This window comes from Microtus ochrogaster, linkage group LG2, assembly GCF_000317375.1.
Source record: "Microtus ochrogaster isolate Prairie Vole_2 linkage group LG2, MicOch1.0, whole genome shotgun sequence".
In the NCBI taxonomy this organism is placed as follows: domain Eukaryota; kingdom Metazoa; phylum Chordata; class Mammalia; order Rodentia; family Cricetidae; genus Microtus; species Microtus ochrogaster.
In genome coordinates this window covers 50,739,560-50,741,412 of record NC_022028.1, presented here as the reverse complement: position 1 = coordinate 50,741,412, position 1,853 = coordinate 50,739,560, and the positions used below count along the sequence as shown (strand labels likewise).

Below are 1,853 nucleotides of genomic sequence, written 5' to 3'. Positions count from 1 at the left end.
AGATGGGGGCTGGAGAGATGGCTCAGAGGTTAAGAGCACTGGCTGCTCTTCCACAGGTCCTGAGTTCAATTCCCAGCAACCACATGGCTCACAGCCATCTGTAATGAGATCTGGTGCCCTCTTCTGGCATGTAAGCATACATGGAAAGAATGTTGTATACATGATAAATGAATAAATCTTTAAAAAAAAAGAAAAGAAACAGATCTATTGAAAAGGACTAAAGGGATGCCCCCAGAGCAGTGGTTTTTGTTTGTTTGTCTTGGTTTTTCTGGGTTAAAAAAAATTATTTTATTTTATTGGTATTTTAGCTTGTATGTATACCTGTGTGAGGGTGCTGGATCCTGGAGTCACAGAGAGTTGTTAGCTGCCATATGGGTGCTGGGAATTGGACCCGGGTCCTCTGGAAAAACAGTCAGTGCTCTTAACCGCTGAGCTGTCTCTCCAGTCCCTTGTTTTGGTTTCTCTGTGTAGCCTTGGCTGTCCCTGAACTGGGAGCGAGTATTTATTTTACTTTTTTTTTACTGTGGTCATTCTCTGCTCATCATATATGGGAGAGGCAGTGTTGTGTGTGGGAGACTCTGGAGGATTTGAACACCTGGACTGAGCAAGGGACCCAGAGCTGCATGATGTGTAGGAGGCAGAAGGCTAGACCCTGGGGTTCATGTGGCCCAGGAGGGGGGCCCCATTCCAGGCCCTGGAGCAGGGTCTTCTGGGCCTCCCTCCGGCTGCAGACTGTAAAGAGATGAAGGGCCTTCCTTGCCTTGCAGGGCCTCCTCATGCTGCTGCAGAACCTGCCTACGATCCACTGGGGCAATGAGGAGATCGGGCTGCTGCTGGCTGAGGCATATAGACTCAAGTACATGTTTGCAGACGCCCCCAACCACTACCGCCGATAGGTGCTGTCTCCCCCGGGGACCCAGACTGCCCCCATCTCTGATGGCAATTTCATCACTGTGGCCACTGTGCAAGCCGTGGACCCTGGCCAGGAACCACTCCTGCTGTACAAAGCTCACCCCCGGCACCACCGCCCAGGTCTTAACTTCACAGCATCCGCCACGTCGTGTCTCTGGATGTGTCTGGGACCACTGTCAGTATTCTGTGCGTGTGGAGGGGCAGAGGAGGAGGTGACACTGGACACAGAGGAGGCTCCGGTTTGCCCCACACTGCCCCTCCAGGCACCGCTGGCTCTGCCCAGGACCCAGCTGGTGTGGTTTTCTTTTACTTTGTTTTCTTCTTTTTAACAGGAAAGACACAAATTCTCATCCCACGGCATGGGGTATTCCGCTCTCGTGCTGTTGCTTTGTGGGACTCATTTGGTCTGGTCACAGGTCAGGGACGAAGACCCTGGCCCCACCCTTCTCCCCCTCACTCCCTGCCTCCCCCTGCCCCAGCTGAGCCAGTGAGTGTGAGCCCTTCCTTCTCAGGTGGAGGAGACACCGTGTTCATAGCCCTGAGGAGAGGCCTACACGCAAGGGCTAGGGATTGCGTCTCCCCTTTCCTCACCTACGAATCTCACATGGTGTGCATGTGTCTGTGTGTGCGTGCGTGTATGTGTGTGTGCTCCAATGATCGCAGGTGTGTGTGCGTGTGTGTTGCGTGGCAAGCCCATCAGCATTTTGCCACATGTCTGGATTTGTGTTCAGACGAACCCATCAGAACTATTTGGGAAGGACCGGAGGGACCAGGTATCTGATGGTCCCTTGAGAGGGACCAGGGCAGAGGAGGAGAGGAGGGAGAAAAAGGATGGTTTTGTTTTATTGTTTTTCTTCTTCTTCTTCTTCTTCTTCTTCTTCTTCTTCTTCTTCTTCTTCTTCTTCTTCTTCTTCTTCTTCTTCTTCTTCTTCTTCTTCTTC

General features: G+C 51.9%; 1 protein-coding gene across 1 annotated transcript in view; it reads left to right on the top strand.

Annotated features, from left to right (window-relative positions):
- The window catches only part of Tbc1d22b (TBC1 domain family member 22B), a 56,268-nt gene extending 54,530 nt beyond the window's left edge, over positions 1–1,738 (top strand). Inside the window, exon 13 of the mRNA XM_005360322.2 lies at positions 768–1,738. Within this exon, the coding sequence (XP_005360379.1) occupies positions 768–896 (129 nt within the window). The 3' untranslated portion in view covers positions 897–1,738. The remainder of the gene's footprint in view (positions 1–767) is intronic.
- The last annotated feature ends 115 nt before the right edge of the window (positions 1,739–1,853 follow it).